Here is a 19,404-nt window from a genome sequence, read left to right as displayed (position 1 = left end):
GAGCAGTGAAAAATTGTGGTGCTGTACAAATGTTTAACAGTATACAGCTAATTGGTGTACATGACACACAATAGAAATTGCACTTCTGACATAAAGTTAACATTGTTCCTGACCTCCCCAAAACTCTTTTTAAATTTATGATAGTAGGAAACCTACCAATGTACATAATGTCATGTTTACTACACCTTCAAAGAGAGGATGCATAGTCCAATAAGAATAGGGTTTTTAGGCATAGGTTTACATTACTTTTTGGCACAAGACTTTTTTTTTCTTGTGCACGGCTTCCCTTTTTGGTCATTTTTAAATGTTAAAAATAGTTTTAATTCAAGAGGAAAAAGCTACTTCACATGATTAGTGGGGGCTTATCTAACAGAAAAATAGAGTATGTAGTTTACTGCTTGAATTACATTTATGAATCAGATTTCCAGGCATATGTAAAAGAAATCATATTAGTATATTTATCCTTAACTGCTATTTCATGTGTTAAGCTTTTTTCATTAAACTACTGAGGAAAATTTCATTTTTATGTATCTTTTTTGGTTTGTCCTGACACATGTATGGGCAGCAGTTAGAAAGAATTCTGCTAACTATTTTAACATGTGGCTGTACCAATGGGATAAGAGAAATTCTCAAATGAAATACATGAATTTAGATAAATGACAAGATCCAAGTATGTTGGCTTTACATTTTTAATCAAATCTTCAGTGTATATTTCTGCTGGAAAGGTATAACAGATAAGTTTGTCTAAAATAAGTCAGTAGGAATGCTGAAAATTATTTTAATTAAAAGAAGCTTTAATGTAGACATCATCAGAAGGATATTCACTTTGAAATATGTATGTTATGTTCTTCATAAATTCATGGTTTTACACCTGAAAACATGAAATGAATGTTACCTATCATTCTTAAAATTAGAATGGTTGGGGTCAAATCAGGTTAAAGCCGTGTCAAGTAATTTGTATTGAAAAGGAACTTAATTTAAAGTAAAATTCCTGTGATGTTGCAATGAGAACATGAGGAAAAGAGGTAAGTTAATTTTGAAACACTTTTTAAAAAAAAACCTAAATGATATTAACAGGTATAAAATGTTAAGAAATGAGATTTCTTTTTGTTGGTAAAATATTCACTGATAGTGCTACATTTCTGTTAAGATCTAACAAGCAATTATTTTATTTTTCAGTCTCCAACAAAAGCTGTGTATAATGCTAGGCACTGGAACCAGCCAGAGTCAGAGGCTCTACCGGCACAACCAGGATTGAAAACTCCAACCATCCCAGTGAGTAGGCTGTTGTGGTGGTTTTTCTTCTTCAAAACTTTATTAATTCTCCCTAAACGCTGACCAATATTTGGAAATGATGAAGACAGGCTAGCAAGGGTAGTAGTAACTCGGAATGAAGTCCAAATGGTCATGTTAGCCATTGGGTGTAAGAGCCAAAAGAAATTGAATCGGAGGGGGAATCCTCTAGTAAATTCTAAAGGAAAAAACATTACTAGAGTTAAAAACTTGATTTCATTGTCCTTTTTTAATATGAAAATCAAGTATTTTAAATTACATGTGTGAATTGTTCTAACTAGAGTTGTATAAGACAGTTTTAAGAAACAATTTTTTTGCTCTGATATCTAGGATATATAGGCTGAACAAATCAAACATAACAAAAACGTCCACAAAAATTGTTGGTGAGAGGAGAAGGCTAAGTGCCATGAACCATGCTTACTGAAAAATAATTCTGAATACAGTCTGTTCCAAGTAGGAATGTATCAGTGGATTGTCATTGCGAGAGAAAAGGGGTTGGTTGCTGGTTGGCCAGACTCACCAATTTCAGTGTTAGTCAACAGTTATATTAAACAGAATCCAATACTTTTGGCCTATATATGTGTCTAGAAGCTGTCACTTATTAAGTGAAGATAATTGTATTTTAGTGACTCTGCTTTTGTTTTATATTCAGGCAACTGAAGTAATCAAAGTGTAAATAATTTAATACTGCTACACCCTCAGCATCCGTTGTCCTAATTCTTCAATTATTTTCCACATGAGCCTGACTTCCTCCACCCTTCTGTTTTGAGGTTGACAACTTTAGCCTATTGGATCCGGATCCTTCTTGATTACTTCACAGTCCCCATTGCCTTTTATAATGGAGCATCCCTAAAATGTTAACTATATTGCCTGGGAATTTTAAGTCACTTTTAAAAAATAATTCTTAGTTACTAGCATTATTGCGGGGGGGGGGGGGGGGAGGTCTCAGGGCCATGATCCCTTCAACAAAAATTATAGTGAGGCACAACACTCATAAATCTAAATTGAAGCTTGTTATTCTTCACTAATTACGCTAAACCTTTGAGTCATTTTTTATTTTATGAAACGCCATGATAGCACTGCATAAATTAACAAGGTCAGCCTTCAAGTCAGCTACTCACGTAACAGCAAAAACTGATTTCTTTGCTCATAGCTCTTCTTAGATACAAAATCTTGGAGGCCTCCAAATCTTTCTATATTGTTTTTAAATAAACTGCTAGGTAATTAAAAGTTTTAATCTATCCTCTCTAGATTAGGGATAGAGGCCTCATAGTGTATAGAATAGGTTTTTCATTTTCATCAATTTTTCACTTAATATTTGGGATTCTGGCCATCAAAATATTACTTCAGCAATATGGTAGAGGTCTGATTAGCCTCAGTCCTCTAAAGGAATTGTTATTGTGACCAGGGCTGGCTCTGGCTTTCTGGCCGCCCCAGCAAAAAAAAAAAAAAAAACCCTGCTGCGCGGCCGGAGCCAGGGTGCAGGGGGACTCCCTGCCCTGCAGATGTGCCCCGGCTAGTGGGGGGGAGGGGGAGGGAGCAGAGGGAGAGAGAGAAGAGGGGCGGCCACAGCTTCAGCGGGGCGCTGCCACGCGGCCCCTCCCGCCGTGCCCCCTGCCGGGAGAGCTCCACACCGCTCCAGTTGGCTGGGAGGGAAGGACGCGGGCTGCCCTGCCGGCCTTGCTGCAGGGCGCTCCCGTCCTCCACGCCGCTGCCCCCTATAGGGCGGCCGGAGCGGAACAACAATAACAAAACAAAACAACAACAAAAAAGCGGCCGTGCCGCCCTAGGATTGGGCGGAATGCCGCCTCCTACGAGCTGCCGCCCCAAGCACCAGCTTGCTCGGCTGGTGCCTGGAGCCGGCCCTGATTGTGACAAGAAAACAAACATGTCTTCCATTGCCCAAGAGGTCTGTGAATACATTGAGTCACTGGATAAGAAAGTGTGCTCTCAAAGGTATTTTTAGCAACAAAGTTATTGGCTTTATTTTTATAGTTTATATGACCAAGGTTTAAGAATAGCTGTGGGATTCCCCTGTGGTCCAAAAGTTCATAGGTGATTCCGGGACTGGATGAGACTGCCTCCTTAATTTTGGTAGCTACTTGGAATGCTGCTATTTGATTCCTTAGAGTGGTAGAGAAACAACAGTTTCTAAAAGTGTTTGTCCTTACGTATATTCTGCACATGGGTTCGCAAGTGCCTGAGACTAGAGATTTGTGTCAGTTGGTCCGTGCCTGTGAAGTTGCTTCCCTCATGCTCTCAATGAGGTTCTTCCGATTCTGGGTAGGACAGGAGCACTACCAGTTCAGAGTGTTCCTATTCAGATTGGCAACAGCACCAGAGTCTTCACAAAATTCTTCTCTGAATGGCTATGCCGTTTTTTCATATCTGGACTATTGGTTCTTGATGAGCATATCTAGCCAGGAGGTCCAGTCAACGATATTATTCTTGCTTCATTTTCTGGCATCCTTGGCGTATATGAACAATGAAAAGCTCACTTTGATTCCCACAAAAGCCATAGACTTTATAGGAGTTCCCTGAACTCAATGCCAGCAAAGGTCTACCTTCCTGTCAACAGATTCCAGGCCAAACATAGCCTGATAAGATAGCTAACCATCAGACCATGTACTGTAGTCAAGGTTCGTCTTCCCTAGTAGGGAAAGACAGACATGGCTGCATATACCTATGTAACGCCATTAGCCAGGATTTATCTCTGTTGCCTGCAGGCCTGTCTCTGATCTCTTTATTCACCAGACAGAGAATATAAATACCAAGGTGACGATGGTGGACAAAAAAGGATCAGGTGCGTGTTTCCTTCCACCTGCATGGGACGCAACCATAATCACAGGTGCATTCTCATAGGATGGGGAGCCTACATGGACAGTCACACTGCCCAAGTCACATGGTCTCCTTGGGAGGCCAACATGCATATTGACCTCCTGGAGCTGAGAGCAGTCTGTGTGCAGTAGGTTCCTTCCCACTTACAGGGTTTTGTTATATCCTGATATATACAACAAGGTGGAGCAAAATCTCATTCCTCTCTATGGAGGCAGTCAGATTATGGAACTGGTGCATCAGCATCTGCATCATGCTCTCAGCAGCAGACCTACCAGGTGCACAGAATTCTCAGGAAATCTCAGCAGGGAGTTTTCCACAAACCATGAGTAGGAGATACTCAATTCCATCCTGAATGACATCTTTGTCCAGTGGGAAATGCCGTCCTGGGATCTGTTTGCCTTACAGATGAATAAGAAATTGTATTTGTAGTGCTCCAGAGCAGCGTTAGACTGGGAATCCAGGGACCCCCTTCTATTATCATGAACAGACCATCTAAGGTATGCATGCCTTTCCACCCATCCCCCAGCTACTTCAGTGTGATAGTCTTTGGGATACCCAGGATTGCAAGTCACCTTGCTACCCTCTTGCCTCAAACAAGAGAGAGACTTGCTTGTGCTTAACTGGGTATCCACTGCCTGACACTTCCAGTCTGTTAGCCACCCAAATAGTATTTTCATAGCTGTGTCAGCCCTTACTTTGCCTTGCCAGTTAACGGTAGGTACACTTCAGCCCCAGAGCATTTTGAAGCATTCCTTCGGTAGCGATCAGCCCCATATCCACTAGACACACACAGTAATTTCAGGTCTGCTGTCCCGAAGGAGGCAATGTACATACCAGCTTACTTGGTCCAACTCAGGATCAGCACTTAATATCACAGCCCTGAGATATATTTATAGTGAAAACAATCATAAGTTCTTGTTCAAGTGCTTGCTCATGTCCATTCCACATTAGATGTGTGCGCTCACCACATGCACCAGTGCCGGAAGTTTTTCCCTCACCAGTATCCATAGAGGAGCGGCTCTGGCGCCCTCTGGAGTGGCACCAGCATGGCGTGGTATAAGGGGCGCTGCCGGCTCCCCCCACCCTCAGTTCCTTCTTGCCGCCAGTCATGGTGCACAGAACGTTTGCTGCTCTTATTAGCATTGCTTAGGCTTTGTTCGTACAAACTAGAGTTCTTGTAAAGTTAGTGTACATGGTTCGTAGTTGAGTTAGTTAGCCCTTAGCAATAGTTATGAGTTTTGTTAGTCCCGTTGGACAATTAGCTGGGGGATGGGGCATGCCCCAGTCCCCAGGCTTTAAGCCCTGCAATCGCTGCAAAAAGCCCAGGCCCATGAGCAATCCACATAGTAGCTGTCTCAGGTGCCTTGGTGAAGGGCACATAAGTGCTAAGTGTCGAATCTGCAAGTCCTTTAAACCCAGGACTAAGAGAGAGTGTGAGATCAGACTCAAAGCGCTCCTGATGGAGCCGGCGCTCACTCTGGCCCCGGAGCAAGGGTCCGAATCAGCACCTAGCACCACGGCATTGGTGCGTAGTGCCTCTCCGGCGCCATCAACGAGCTGGCACCAATCCACAGCCCCGGCCAAGAAGCTGAAGAAGGCCGGCAGGGGACGGTCTCCTCCTCCCCGCAATGGGAAAGACAGGGCTTGGGATGAGCTCAGAGCCACGGCAGGCAGCCCATCTCCCCCATCAGGATGTCGGACCTCAGCTCATGTCGTGAGATGCAGCCCACCCCATTCCTTGCCTGGAGGTCCGGACATAGAGGCTGGCCTTCATCCACTTCAGGTGCTGTTGACAACTGAAGCACTCCAGGCTGTGCAGGAGATCCTGACGCTCCTGGTGCCGCCCACGTCGGCCCCGGCGGTGCCCAGACCTAAGCCCACCTTGGGACCTTTCCGTCCACCCTCGCCCCAACGGTACCGTTCCCCATTGTGGGGGACATCCCGCCACCATTCACCCACTCGAAACCGTCATGTCTCAGAGTTAGGGAGGCAGACGCGTCGGAGTCCTCTTTGGTCACCGGACCTTGGGCACTGGCAGAGGGATTCGAGGCAGACCTTGCTGGTTACCTGGCGCAGACCCACAGAGGCACGCGTTCCTCGGCAGGAACGTCGGGACCGGCCATTGCGTCACCGGAACGCCATTACAGATTCTGTGAATGATTGGAGGACCGTAGCCGTGGGCCCCGCCAACGATCCCCGAGACAGATGTCTCCGTATTCGGGGAGATCCTGCCCGGCCCGCGATACCTCCAGGTCCCACTCCTCGTCCCGGTACCAGTCTCAAAGTGCAAGGCGTGGATCGTTGGACTTCCGTTGTGGATCCACCGAGCGCCGCTGGTCACCGAGGTCCCCATGGAGGTGCATGTTCCGCTCAGACTGGTCCTCCTCTAGACGCGACTGCGATTATCGCCAGACACAGAGTTGCTGCTTCAGTGGATCCGGGTCATCGGGTAGCAGTCGCTACGGATATGGCTCCAGTATGGAGCAAGGCTCCGCATCGGCGGGGCAGCCTCTGAGATCCTCGGTGCCCGCCTGCATCGTCGGTACCGAAGCCTGCCCTATGGCCCAGGCCCAGTGGCTGGCCCCGTGGTACCCCTGGAAACCACGGGGGTTCACCCAGCCCTCCCAGCCTGTCCACTCGGTGTTGAGAGCCTCGGACAGGCCTGTGGCCTCGACTACCCAACTCGCTCCGGTGCTTGAGGCCCCAGGGGATAAGACCCCGAAAGTCTATGTGGACCAAGGAAAACAGTCTGCTGGACCACCAATGGGTGCTGTGGAACCCACGGTACCAGCCTCCTCCTCCTCATCACTGGATGAGGTCATCACAGAACCCCCTCACCTGGTTCCTCAGGATGACACTAAGGCACACCAGGAGCTGTTGAAGAGGGTCACGTTCAACCTTGGCCTGCAGGCGGAGGAGTTGGAGGAGCAAGCGTACTCCTGTTCGACGTCCTCTCCTCCACAGGCCCTGCTAGGGTGGCCCTTCCCCTTCATGTAGGGGTATTGAAGATATCCAACGCCTTGTGGCAAACCCCCTCTTCTCTGCCCCCTATTTCCAAACGGGTAGAAGGTAAGTACTCTGTCCCGACTAAGGGGCACGAATACTTTTACTCCCATCCTACCCAAAATTCCCTGGTGGTTGAGGCAGTTAACCACAGGGAATGCCAGGGGCTCCCCGGAGCTACCCCCAAAAATAAAGACTCTAGGAGACTGGACTTGTTCGGACGGAAAATTTTATTCCTTGTCTGGCTTATGGTTGAGGCTGGCCAACCACCAAGCCCTCCTTGGCTGCTGTGACTTTAATATGCGGCAAACCGCGACCAAGTGCGAGAATGCCCTCCCGTATGTATGAATGTAAAGAATTCCGGGCGATCTTCGATGAGGGCATGGCCGCTGCCAGGGCAGCCCTTCAAGCGGTGTCTGACGCGGCAGACTCCGCCGCCTGCACCATGGCATCCACCATCTACATGCAGCGTGCGGCCTGACTGCTCCTCTCTGGGTTGCCTTCCGAGGCTCAGCAGTTGATTCAGCACCTCCCCTTCGATGTCAAGGCCCTGTTTGCAGAGCATGCGGACAACAAATTACATGGGCTGAAGGACTCCCGAACCACCCTAAAAACCCTGGGGTTCTACGTTCCGGTCCCGGGATGTAAGCGGTTCAGATTGCAACTACCCCAGGGGCAAGGGACAGGACCCCACACACAAAAAGCCCAAGGGCTATAGACAGCGCACGAGCCATCGGCCCCACCCTCTTCACAGTCAGGCTGGACCCCCGCTCCAAGCAAGGAGCTAAAAAGTCGTTTCAACGGTACGCCCGAGGGCGACCTACCAGTCTATTCCCTGGATCCGATTTTTCCCAATTGTTGGCAACCACCTTTCCTTTTTCCTCCCAGGGTGGTCAGTGATGACTTAGGACCGCTGGGTCCTCAGTACGGTGGCGCACAGCTACACCCTCCAATTTATTTCCACAACCCCCCTTCCATCTTCAGGCACCCCTCTCATGAGAGTCTTCTCGAGCAGGCGGTTCAGGGGCTCTTACAGCTGGGGGCAGTGGAGGAGCAAGGGTTTCTATTCCCAGTATTTTCTGATCCCAAAGGCCAAGGGTGGGCTGCGTCCCATCCTGGACCTGCGATACTTCAACAGATACCTAAAGAAGCTAAAGTTTCGCATGGTCTCCCTGGCCACCATTATCCTCTCCCTTGATCCAGGAGACCGGTATGCCATCCTCGACCTGAAAGATGCATACATTCACATAGTGATCTTCCCAGGACACAGACGCTTTCTCCGTTTTACGGTTGGTTCGGCCCACTACTAGATTGTTGTCCTTCCGTTTGGCCTGGCTACAGCACCAAAGGTGTTTACCAAGTGCATGGCAGTAGTCGCAGCCTATCTCCGGTGTCAGGGTATCTAGATTTACCTGTACCTCGACGACTGCTTGGTCAAAGGCAACTCCAAGCCTCAGGTCCAACGCAACATCACTGTACTATAAGCCATGTGCCACTCCTTGGGACTCTGCTGGTCAACCACAAACAGTCCACGTTAGTTCAAGTTCAAAGGATAGACTTCATAGGGGCCATGCATAAAATATAAATGAGACCTATAAAACCAGTGCAAGAAGAATACCATTAATTTGCGGAAGCATCCTAAATCTATTGAGGCTTCCACAGTGCCCCACAACACTTCCTCTATACATGTTCTCTTATGCTAGGGAAGAAGCTGGGAAGCCTGCTACCTGCATACAGGAAGCATTTTCAGTGGTCAATGGCAGGAGACAGATCTCCTGCTAGCTGCAGCCACAACTAGAACAGCAGCCTTTAGTAACCAGTGGTGAGAATTGTAGTTAATATAATTTCCATCCCACTTGTGTTGGGACAAAGGTAAAAATTCAGTGTCATGCCCATATCAGGCTACTGGAAAGTGTGCTAATGACTGGATATAGCAAACAGCTCAGTAATGCTTGGAGTCTCCAGGAAGTAAGATGGTCAGTGTAGTAGTAAGAGGCAACAAAGAGTTTAAACTTTTTTTTTTTTTTTTAAAGACCAAACTTGGTAATTTTACCTCCCCTGGTGATCAGTTAAAGTTAATCAGTGCAAAAGATTCCATCTGCTCTTTTAATTTTGAAGTCCCACCAGACCCTGTCTTTTTCTTAAATAAAGTTTTTTATATTTAAAGCACCATTTAAATGGTCTGGCATATTCCAAATTTGATGAATGGTGCAGATACACCTCTGTCTTAGAAAACCCAAGATTTGAATTTGAAAAATGCACACTCTGCTCTGTTTCCGTATGTATTTCATATATGTTTGCACACTCAAAACATCTGCCCATTTAAGCACTTTCTTATTGATAGGTAAGGCTATCTTCAAAGGAGGCAGTTCATAAAGATGATGGAGTTTTTAAGGCTCCTGCACCACCTCCCAAAGTGATAAAAACTGTGACAATACCTACTCAGCCCTATCAAGAGATAGTAACTGCATTGAAATGTAGGAAAGAAGACAAAGAAGTAAGTATTTTCAAGACATTTTTAAGGTAATTATTGGTATTTCTAATATATACTGAAGGAATAGTGTCAAAGTGAGGCTTTAGCTTTCACCATTAAAGTTAATGATTTTATGTCTGATTAGGTTTCATTTAAAGATAACATTAAATGTGTTAATTTTATAATCTATCCTAACAGCAATTTATTGTGTTCAAAATATATTTGTATCTTCCAGTTATACACTGTCGTTCAGCATGTAAAGCACTTCAATGATGTAGTGGAATTTGGTGAAAATCAAGAGTTCACAGATGATATTGAGTACTTGCTAAGCGGACTGAAGAGCAATCAGCCTCTAAACACACGTTGCCTTAGGTGAGAGATATTAACATAAAATATCTTGTATATATTTATTGTATTCAAAGGAAAAAAGTGAGTTAAATATATTTCTATTAAATATGTGATCTGACTTTAAAATGTTTAGTAGTTACCTGGAGTTTCTGCTGTCTGGAACAAAAAAAATACATCTGAAAATATTGGAGACGACATTTACAGAATATCATAAGTGTGAATGTATAATGTGGGGAAGGATAAAAGAGGATTTTGTGCAGTAAAATTACATCCCCAAATTTACTATTGTACTGCTTAAAGACAAAGATTACACTAAATTTTCTTTGTTTGGATATGATTATAAGCGAGGAAGCATCTATCCACTGTTCTTTAATAGAAAATTCAGTTTTTAAATAATTAATAATATATATGTGGAAAGAATCCCCAGACACTTACTGACAGTGATAATATAACATCATGCTGAGGTTTCCTTCATTCTGCCAACAGTCTGTTCTTTATTTCCTATTGCGAATGCCATAGCCCACACTGGTGCTCACTGCAACTTTTGCAGGCCTGGGGTTAACTAGCAATCCTTGTTAGAATTCTAATGATGTAAAACATGAACATTAGATTATAGTCAGTCTTTCGTTAAATTTTGCTCATCTCTACATTTGCATCTTGCATTGTACAATTAAATCCTGTTCTTAACAAAAATGGAATTAGATGTATAAATTCTCATGTTGAAAATATTTATTCATGATCACTGTTTGTTTTCTACAGTTTGTGAACCTAAAAATACCAAGGAGAATGGTTCTATAGCAATATAAAAATCCCTTTTATCTTCCATACTGGTATAATTCTTTGTGTACAATAATTGCAGTTTTGCCACAGCTGTAGAAGAAAACCTTGAACTGTAGATTTAGATGACAGTGAAATTTTATTTGGCATCCTGAGATATATCAAAAACAGCTGTAGAACTTTAAAAAGCAGTTATTAAATCAAGAGTTTCCTCCAGGTAACTCAACAAATTGCAGTAATGTTGATTGATTTAACATAACTTTCAGAAATCTCAATCCTCCTGTTTGAGTTATTTATATATGCAATTATGTAAATAAACAATATAACTAAGAATTTTAGAATTAAGTTATTCACATTAGGGATGCAAAATGTTAACCAGTTAACCAGTAAGCATTAGTCTTACCGGTTAACCCGCCTTAACTGTTAACCCCTTGGCCGGCCAGCCGACCCCAGCAGTCCTGCGCCAGCCGGAGCAGGCCCGGCCTTAGCCGCTTAATCAGATAACCGTTTAAATACTTTTAAATCATTTAAATGGTTAACTTTTTAACTGTATTTACACCCCTAATTCACATTCAATACACAGAGTCTCTGTAAACTTTCAAAATTCTTTTAAATCTTGTTCTTTACTTCTAAAGTTATATAGGGTCTAACTTGTACTCATTGGAGGAAAGTTCAGTCAACGAATTCCAAGGTGTGTGTTTTCCAAAGAAAATTATATATAGGGGTAAGGATAGCAGTAGACTTAGGGGAATTAGAAGCCTTGTTGCCAAGCTGAACCTCTTTGAATGCTGTTGCTGTGATTGGAGACTGTAAAAGAGCTAAACATGACGTTCTCATATGATTTTTAAAGGTTGCTTTGGTTTCATAGAGGATTTTTTTATTTCCCTTGCACCTTTTGGAGATATTTAAGCTTTTAATTTTTAATTATAAAGGTAAGGAAATATACCCTCCTTAAAGCAAAATTGAGTATAGTGCTAAGAAACTTCACAAATTTTAAAGGAACACTTTTGTAAAACCTATATGGTAGGCTGTGCTGGGTACACCTGAAAATTCAGACAGTCGTAACTAGAGCTATGAAAAGCACACTTTTAAAAAAAAAATTATTGTATGTGAGGGAAGAGAAGGAACAAAAACACCCCCAAATCCATGACTACCCATTCTAAGCAGGCATTTTGAATATTGACGCGAGAGGGGAGGATCTGAAGCAAAAGAGAGGTGTGCGTACCTGATGGTTTGGGGGGCAGAGCCTTCTTTTTCCTCTGGTTCAAAAGTGATTTCTTGGGTTATTCCAAACTTTCCCCACCAAAATCCAATCTTCCTCCTGGCCATAGATTAGCTATGTGAAACTTCAGGATAAACTGATATTTCACAATATTGCATGGGGAGGAGGGATTACAAATAGTTAGGCATATAATAGAAACAGTTTTTAACTTTAACCAGGGTGTCAGTTCACAATACACTTTTCTTGATCTTCTTCACCAAGTTGGTGTCTTACTAGTGAAGGCTTTTCTTCCAACTAAAAGTTGTTCCTAAAACACTTGATGTTACCCATTTGCAACCCTATTGTAGCTAACATTAAAAGAAGAAACCAGACTTAGCCCAATATGAGTAAGCAACCCTAAAATAGAATGCTGCATATCTTCACCATTTGAGATTGGCGGTAAACCTTACAAGAATATATGAATGAATATATATATATATATATATATATATATAAAACAAGCCTTTTTATCAGCCCACAAACAGTTGGATTTTCTGATGTACACATGTTAATGTTAGTTAGACTTGTTTGCTTAACTAGCCTTTTTTTAAAATAAATGTAGTGACTTTCAAACACATTAATGCCTGCCTGTTTTTTCCAGTGTTATTAGCTTGGCGACAAAGTGCGCCATGCCCAGTTTCCGAATGCACCTGAGAGCACATGGAATGGTAGCCATGGTCTTCAAAACACTGGATGACTCCCAACACCACCAGGTATTCAAATTTCATGTATCCTATGTAATTAGTTAGTTTCAAATCACATTGGGATTGATGTACATAAATGAATGGAGATGGTAGAAATATAGAAATGTATTTATTAGGTTTTTAGTATAGATTGATTGCATTTGTTTAGCATTTTTCTGGAAATATTGGCCCGACTTTAGAAGTCTACACAGAAACATAACATGGGAAATTCAAGAGAGTGCATGTGTTCTCTTGCGTGCAATCAAAAGTAGCAGAAACTCTTGATTTCTCTTTCTCCCCAATCCTTCCCCACACACTTCCCCCCCCCCCCCCAATCCTTCCCCACACACTTTTTTTTTTGAGGCTTGATAAAGCTTGTTTAAAATTCATAGTCTTAAAAACTTTGGTGCTGAGTTTAGGTTTATGATTTCAAATCTTTATCCATTTTAAGTATCATACTACCTTTATTCATTACATTTAGTTTAAAAGTAGTACTTAGAAAAGTTAACACTAATATTCTATTTTTCTTCCCAATTTCATTCTAGTAAAAATAAAGAATAATCCGGATATTTATCTCCAAACTTAAACTCGTCAGTGTAAAATAGCTTGAATGTAGATACTCTCCTTTTTTCCTTTGTAGTTGTCTACAGTGTGTGCATGCTATGCTAGTGTTCTTAAGCAGTGCTGTAAGTTGTAGAGTGGCACAGCATTAACTAGTAATGGAAGATCTTCTTGAAAGAATTCAGCTACCCTAACCAGTGAGATGAAACTGAAGCTATACGAGTTTTCCTATTCCCCCAAACCTCACAAGTTGGGTTCAGCTTCAGTGGAAACCATTTCTGAGACTTGTAGCTGCCATTATTTTTTCCCCCAAGACGTTTGTGGAGAATGCTATGAGGAGGGATTGTTACAGAAGCTGATTTTGGAAACATCCATTTGATCCTTTGTGTAGTTAATAAATCTTGTCCAACCAGCTGTTTCTTTGACTTCTATTGTATGTTGACTTGACAAAATACATGCGAGAACAATGTTGAATTTGCTGTCTTCCCACAAGCAATCAAATAGTGGTCATGAGTGGCATGGAAATGCTAATAAGTACATTTTAAAATTAAATAAGATCTCATTCCTTTGTAGTCATGAAACTGAGGGTAGCCAAACACAGGCCATTTCTGTGTGACAGAAAAGTTGTTGAGGGAGTAACTTTGAGCTCATTGTTTTGGCTAATGCATGGTACGCATGTGCAATAACCTCTTCTACTATGTTGTCTTTAACCATTGCCATCACTACTTTATTTTTAGATGAACTAAAACACCAGTTTCAAAAAAGTACTTGCAATATACGATTGCAGCAAAAAAACACAAAACATTTAAATTGTTACTTTTTTCCAGAAATATATTTAACCCAGTAAACATCCACTTTCAATATGTTGAAAAGAAAGTTAGGTATTCATATAATGTCTTTTAAATGTATTTTAGATATAGGAACTAAGACATTCTGAACAGCTAATTTTATGTCTTTGTCAATAATTGTGTGATATTCTGTAACTGGAGATACATATTTATGCTTTACATAAAATAATCCCGCTGCATATTTCCTCACTGCTGTTGCATTTAACATCTGTGTTTCACTAACATTTTTAATTTTGTTCAAATGATTAGAAATAGATTTTGCCCCCAAGTTTCAACAAGAGCAACACCAAATTCAAGCCCATCCAAAAGGAAATGGGGAAACAGTTACTTCAAAATAGAAAAATGGACTCCTACCATATGGCATTGTGTCCATTTCATGACATAGTTAGTGCTAACCTCACTTGGATTTAGAAAGGTTTTGAAAAAGGAAACTTGATATATATGCACATTTTTGTAACTGTTTATAGTTTGGGAAAGAGAAAAGGCTTTGCCCCAAATGACAACATAATTGGAAATAAATGTTGATGATCAATTATTACTTCCACTGCAACTATACTCTATAATGGATTTGAGAAAATAAGATTGTTAGTTTACCTTATGAGGGTATGAAATAGTAGTTGCGATGAATAAATTATTTTGTGCCCAGTAGGCACAATAAAATTACCAGTTATCTCAGAGTTATTCCCAAATACAAATTGTCATCTTTGAAAAATACTTGTTCCACCTAATTAGTAATCAAGAAACTGCAGTTTAAATACCAGCTTAACTATCTTTTTCAGAATATGCTGTGAATGCTTCAGAGTAGTAGATTATTAATTTTTTTAATAAAAAATGTTTTCATGAAAATTGTCACACAAAAACGTGTGTCTAATGTCTTGAACATGTGAATAATTCAGAAATATAGAATAAATTGAAATATAATGCTGAACCTTTGAAAATTACCATCTGTTCCCACAAGCTGGAATATAAATAGAATGAGAACGAGGAGACAAAGATCAAAATTCTTCTGAGTGGGAGTAATTGGCCTGCAGTTTTTGGTGTGTATGTAACAAGAGTTGAAGGTGGTTTTTTGGGTTTTTTTTGTTTTTTTGGGTTTTTTTTTTTTTCCTGAACCCTATTAGAGGCATAAGTTGCAATTCCGTAGTCAAGGTTGCCTTCAGACTTCTGTCATAATCCCTATTTTTTACCCTTCTCTTTTTTTCCCCCTCCCCTCTCCAATGTTTGTTTGGAGGAATCATTTCTCTGAAAATCTGCATTGTTAAAATAGATTGTCTAGAGAATATTTTCTGGGAAAAGGTCATAGCCCTAACATTCAAATCTTTATATTGTGATGAATCCAAAATTAGGATTTTATAAAATCTTGCATCACTGACCCCCTCACCCTATTCCTCAGCATCTCTTCTCATCATAAGCTTGTGTTCAGAACTCCTAAACTGACACGTGTAGATTTGCGTGCGCGCGCGCACAGTAGCTTTCTGGTGTTGAGCTAAACCTTTTAAGCAAATATTCAAAATGAACCAAATCCCTGTCAGGCAGACTAGTGTATAAAGATGTGTACACATGACATGACCAAGCTGCTTAAATGAGCTAGGGATTTATAATCTTTCTGAGGTATAAAATAACCCTCCTTTACTTACTCATAGTGTCTTAAGGAGGGTCCTGCTGTCCTAGGGCTCCCTGGCACCCAGGTTATCTTCCTGCTTATTTCCCACCTGGCCCATGTCATCTCACCTACTTCTCTGCTTCCCCACATAGCTCCCAGCTTCTCTGCTTGTCTACTTCACTGAAGCCTTTGGGAGGCTTATCAGCTCCCTTAGCTGATTCATTGGCTTAAATAGGTTTTCTATGTGCACATGCACAGAAACCTTGAGCTCTTCCATTGCCCCTACCGTCTTTATCCCCCTCCCTCAAACTCTACTTCTGTGCTACTCATTGATACCCCCCAACGTAACCACTCCAACACAGTCTAAACCATCTCTCTCTCTCCCTCCCCCACCCTCCAGGCTGTGTCCCTTGTTGTGGTCCAGTTTAAACATTTAAAACTGGACTTGGGGGCTGTGTGGAAATGGCAGGAAATAGGGGTTGGCGACTGGAGGGAGGGAACTGGTGCAGTATGAATGCAGAACAAGCTGAATAGCGGGAGTACACTGGAGGGGATGGGCAGCAAAGGCCTGGGGGGTTAGCAAGAAGGCTTTTGAAGTTAGGGGTGACTGTCCTCACAGAGATCTTAGCATGTCTCTAGAGCAGTTGCCTTTAGGTTGTGGTATAAAGGCAGTCACCCTGTTGATCTTTTGAGGTCTGCATACGAACAGCCAAGCCTTTAATTTGAAGAAGTGCCCATTCCTCTCTATTTCTGTTCCATCTGACCAGCCCACTGTTGATCAGTTCCTTTCCCTTCAGATGTCAACAGGGTCAGCACCTTCTTTGAGGGTTTCTGGAAGGTGTCTGCCCAGCAGAGCTCTTAGCTCCATGAAAGTTCTGCTTACTGCTTGGAGGTCCACTGGAATGGTGGACAACTAATTACAGACTCAAGAAAAGTGCTGACTTTGCACGATTAGGAGCAGGTGGGGTTGGTAACCAATAGACTGACCCATTTCATGTTTACTCTCTGCCTACCCTCCCACCTCTGGCACCCTGGCCCAGATCCATAACAATATTTAGGTTTCCAACTTCCATTGATTTCAGTGGAAGTTAGGAAACTAAATATCTTTGTGCATCTGAACCCTGTGACCTCCCTCTGCTTTTTTGAATCCCCTTGAGGATTTGCTGTTGCATTCTTGAGGAAGGGTGGGGTGGCGTCCCTCTCTTTTTATCAAGGAGGGGCCACTGTTCACACACCCCCCCCCCCCAATTCTCCAGAGGATGAAAACATTAGGGGGAAGACCTCGGCTCTTTGCTCACTTAGTGGAGGATGGGTTCTTGCCTAGCTTCTTGGGGCAAGACTGGGGAAGCCTTACCTCAATGGGTACAGTTTTCCTGGGTTTGGGGAATCCCCACATCAGACTTCACTAAGAATTTGAGGCTCTGTGCTAGGAATCCCTAACCAAGTTTAGACACTGATTCCCTGCTCACTGGGTTGGTAATCATATGACCCTGCCCTCATCCCTGCAGCCTCTTCCACCTTCATTTCTATCTCCTCTCTCTCGTCTTCCTCCTAGCTAACCAAAATTTCACTCCCTGCCAAACAGTATCCCCAGCACCCCTGCTGCTCCCCTTCTCTCCTGTCCCTTCCATAATTTCCTTCTGCATTGCCACCTCCTCATGAAGTTTCCGCCTGCTATCCCCTGCTTTTCTCTCTGCAACCCTGACTGCTTTGGGGTAAATTTCAAATGCTTTGCGTCTCTAGCAGGATTTTGTAAAATGAATTAAGTGATTTGTGCTTTGCCTACATTGGCCAGGAAAACTGTTAGTATCTTGCTAGAAAGAACAGTGTTCAGACACAGTTATAGTTACTATCTTCAGTGCTGGCATAGGCAAAGTCTGACAAATTTCTCTCCCAAATCACCAACTTTGTCTATTTAAAAAATCTTGATGTTTAAGTGCTGTACATACTTCATCTAGCACAAGTGCTGCTACAATTTTATATTTGTCTTTTTGTTTTCAAGAATCTGTCACTTTGTACAGCAGCTCTTATGTACATCCTGAGTAGAGATCGTTTGAACATGGATCTAGACAGAGCTAGTCTAGATCTGATGATTCGGCTTTTGGAGCTAGAGCAAGACGCTTCTTCTGCCAAGCTGCTAAATGAAAAAGACATGAACAAAATTAAGGAAAAAATACGGAGGCTCTGTGAAACTGTCCACAACAAACATCTTGATCTTGAAAACATCACGGTGGGTCTCATGATTGTGTTTGAAGGATCTGTTTTAAAACTAATCTAAAGTGAAATGCTTGGTAAAATGAAATTTATTAGCAGCAGCTATCTTTCAATTCTAGTTATTTTAGCAGCAGCTGTCTTTCAATTCTAGTTATAACTATTTACCTTGTGCCTTGTGATGCTCTATTAGAGGGCCAAGAGTAGTCTGAAATTTCATCTATTTTCTTTGTAGAATATCTTATATGCAGTACGTACTTTTTCATCTTTAAATTTCCAAATTCTCTTCTAGAACAAGGCTACTCTAATTCTATACAATAAGCTACAATAGTTCTGCAGTTCACCAAATTATAGTCCTATTGTAGCTAACAACAGGTTTGTAATTATTTAAGAGATAAACATGAGCTTATAAAGTTTTGATAGCAGTATTTGGTTCTAGACTGTTTGTGTCCGAGTTTTGATCTACTATATATGTTTAATATGTCATGCATCAAAATTAGGTAAAAATAACAGTAATGGTTGGCCTGTAGACGGGGTAAAATTCACAGTTAAAGCTGAAATTATTCTCAGGTGTGTTGCATCAACAAGTACACCTCTACCTCGATATAACGCTGTCCTCTGGAGCCAAAAAATCTTACCGCGTTACAGGTGAAACGGCATTATATTGAACTTGCTTTGATCCACCAGAGTGTGCAGCCCCCCCCCCCCCCCCCCGAGCACTGCTTTACCACGTTATGTCCAAATTCGTGTTACATCAGGTCGCGTTATATCGAGATAGCGGTGTAGTTGGATAATTGTGCAATACCCAAGCGTAATGTGATGAGGTAAAGATTTTGACTCTTCTAAATATCCTTGCTTTTCTTGCTCTTTTAAAGTTCTTACATAAGAACTGTCATCCCAGATCGGACCAGCAGTCCAATTATTCCAAAATCTTGCTTCCAACAGTGGCCAGTACCAGATTATTCAGGTGCTTTCCTTTTTTATACAGTGGTGGTGGAAAGCCCAAAAAGATGCTGAAAAAAGAGGAGGGGGAAATTCTTTTGCTGTTTGCGTACTGTTCAAATGCCAGTTTTGTCAATGGATTGTTTGACTAAACTTTAACCAACCCTTTTGTACTTCTAATACACATTTCTAACACTCTGAAATGGAATGTGTATATATACCATTTTGATTTGATGTAAAAATACATGAACAATTTATATATCCAATGTGGTAGCCACAGTATAAACTGCAGTGTATTTATAAATTGTGTACACACAAATAGCACTTTACTTCAGTTGTAAGATCCTCTAAAAGCCTAACCAACTTTTTTTTTACGTGTAAAGTAGGGCTGTCGATTAATCACAATTAACTCAAGTGATTAACTCAAAAAATTAATCATGGTTAAAAAAATTAATCCCGTTTAATCAGTTTTAATCGCCCTGTCAAGCAATAGAATACTGAGTGAAATTTATTAAATATGTTTGGATGTTTTTCCACATTTTCAAATATATTGATTTCAGTTA

At 41.9% G+C, this 19,404-nt stretch overlaps 1 protein-coding gene across 1 annotated transcript in view; it reads left to right on the top strand.

The window, feature by feature from the left end:
- The window catches only part of WAPL (WAPL cohesin release factor), a 120,263-nt gene that overhangs the window by 83,668 nt on the left and 17,191 nt on the right, over positions 1-19,404 (top strand). The window contains exons 5-9 of the mRNA XM_065407708.1: positions 1,180-1,275; positions 9,479-9,631; positions 9,843-9,979; positions 12,595-12,706; positions 17,691-17,918. Of these exons, the coding sequence (XP_065263780.1) occupies positions 1,180-1,275; positions 9,479-9,631; positions 9,843-9,979; positions 12,595-12,706; positions 17,691-17,918 (726 nt within the window). The remainder of the gene's footprint in view (positions 1-1,179; positions 1,276-9,478; positions 9,632-9,842; positions 9,980-12,594; positions 12,707-17,690; positions 17,919-19,404) is intronic.

The sequence above is a fragment of the Emys orbicularis genome, chromosome 7 (genome assembly GCF_028017835.1).
Source record: "Emys orbicularis isolate rEmyOrb1 chromosome 7, rEmyOrb1.hap1, whole genome shotgun sequence".
NCBI classification, from domain to species: domain Eukaryota; kingdom Metazoa; phylum Chordata; order Testudines; family Emydidae; genus Emys; species Emys orbicularis.
The sequence above is the reverse complement of the archived record's forward strand: the minus strand, read 5'-3'. Positions and strand labels throughout refer to the sequence as shown.